Genomic DNA, 2,024 nt, shown 5'->3' with positions numbered 1-2,024 from the left:
GCCAGTAACATGACCTATGGGATCCTCAGAAACAGGGGTTTCGGTGGCCACGATCTCCTTACCCCTCAAAAAATTGTGGAGAACACAACATGCTAGAACCACATTGACGGCATGATCAACTTCTAGATGCATGGCTGTCATCAAAACACGCCATTTGGCAGTGCAAATGCCAAATGCGCACTCAACCATTCTTCTAGCTCTGCTGAGTCGAAAAATTCGCCTCCTGGCAGTGAGACCATGCCTGGTATAGGGCCTTAGCAGGTGAGTAGATAAGGCAAATGCCTCATCTCCCAGCACTACAAATGGAAGATCTGGTCCAGTAGTACCAGGGAGAGGCCTTGACTGTGGCACCTGAAATTCGCCATATTGAAACCGCCGCCCCATTACGGAATTTCTGAAAATTCTAGAATCACACCATACACTCCAACATACACAGCGATGAACTTCATATTTGCATCGCTGAGTCCCAGAAGCACAATGGAAAAGTATTTCTTATAGTTGAAAAAGCGGGAACCGGATTTTGGAGGCTTGATGAGCCGGATGTGTTTCCCATCTAATGCCCCAATGCAGTTTGGGAAGTTGGTCTTCTCCCAAAATTCCTCCGCTATTTCCTCCCACAGACTGGATGTTGGCTCCGGCATTACTGATGTTCTCAGTTCTTCCCAGATAATATGACAGGTATCGTGCACAATGGTGGATACGGTGGAAATTCCCATCAGAAATTGATGATGGAGGGAGGTGAAACTGGCACCAGTGGCAAGGTATCTGCAATACAAAATTGATAACAATTCAGAAAATATAAAATATAGTAAAATAAAAAAAATTAAAAAAAATAAAAAATCAATATACATATGGAGTTCTACATGGTAACAAATAAACATCAGCATCTATATAAGCTGATGACTTTTAACACATTGCAGCCCAAAGATGAAACATCCCTCGGCTCTGGTAGTAGGTGCTGGCATCCAAACAGGAAGCCTGGTGGTGGGTTGGTCTAGTACAAAATATTATTTGGTGGTACCTTGCTTGTTAATGCAAAATTCTGCCTTTGTGTTCAGAGCTCACCTACATAATGAGAAACTACTGAAATTTGATGACGTTTCCTATTTGCAAAAAATAAAACTGACTGTGCAAGGCACGATAGATAGTTTTCAAGGATAAAAAATAATGGTAATGGTAGTAATGTGCGAAAAATCGCTGTTGTGATATAGATTAGGTCATAGATTCATCTATATATATATATATATATATATATATATATATATATATATATATATATATATATATATATATACACATACACACTATTGTCAATATTGCCTAAGCCTGCATGTACATGAATTTAAGCATTTGTTCAACATATGGAAAACCTACCTTAAAGTAAGTAACAGCCGTTCTTCTGGACTAATGCTTCTTCGCATATTGGTCGTGGTTCTGGTCAGGTGTCCTCTAACAAGTACCAACAGCTCATCGAAGCACGCCACCGACATCCTTGTGTAATTATGGAACTTGTCCCCATGAGTCCTCAGCTCACCGAACATGAGGGCAAAGTAGCCGATCGATAGGCGCTGGGACGTTAAGGGATGGACCCAGTAACGACGAGGACGTCGCCTACTCTGGATCGCTCTTCTTGTCTTCATCCTCATCATCAGCAAAATGAGCATTGCAAGCAAACTACCCATATTTGCATTCATTTTTTCAAAAAACTCTGGCACAAAACTGAGCACTCCGCTCCCTGCAAAACTCCAACACACACTCAGCCAGAGAACAAAGAAACAGGTTTAAATACAGAGGACCGCAATGCATCATGGGTACATTCCAGGGAACAAAAACATAAATAAATAAAAGGGTTGCTATGGGAATAAAAACTGCAGTTAAACGCAACCGCAATAAAACGCACGTAAACGCAGGTAAGCGCACTGTGCAAACGCAGCTGATCGCTGTGCTTGGAGCCTTGAATTTTGTAGAAAAAAATAAACATGATAAACTGCGGCAGAACAGCCGCCCGTGTGAAAGGGGCCTTA

General features: G+C 41.7%; 1 protein-coding gene across 1 annotated transcript; it reads right to left on the bottom strand.

The window, feature by feature from the left end:
* Nucleotides 1–383: 383 nt before the first annotated feature.
* LOC143975855 (uncharacterized) lies at nucleotides 384–1,724 on the bottom strand. Its single transcript, XM_077478414.1, has 2 exons — nucleotides 1,375–1,724; nucleotides 384–765 (listed from the first exon to the last, which is right to left on the bottom strand). Exons 1-2 carry the CDS (start codon nucleotides 1,692–1,694, stop codon nucleotides 384–386), a joined length of 702 nt encoding a protein of 233 aa, XP_077334540.1. The 5' UTR covers nucleotides 1,695–1,724.
* Nucleotides 1,725–2,024: the final 300 nt, after the last annotated feature.

Source organism: Lithobates pipiens, unplaced genomic scaffold (genome assembly GCF_037356315.1).
Source record: "Lithobates pipiens isolate NorthernLeopardFrog02 unplaced genomic scaffold, aLitPip1_a1.2 Scaffold_13, whole genome shotgun sequence".
Taxonomy (NCBI): Eukaryota; Metazoa; Chordata; class Amphibia; order Anura; family Ranidae; genus Lithobates; species Lithobates pipiens.
Note: the sequence above shows the minus strand (reverse complement) of the source record. Positions and strands in the feature narration are given on the sequence as shown.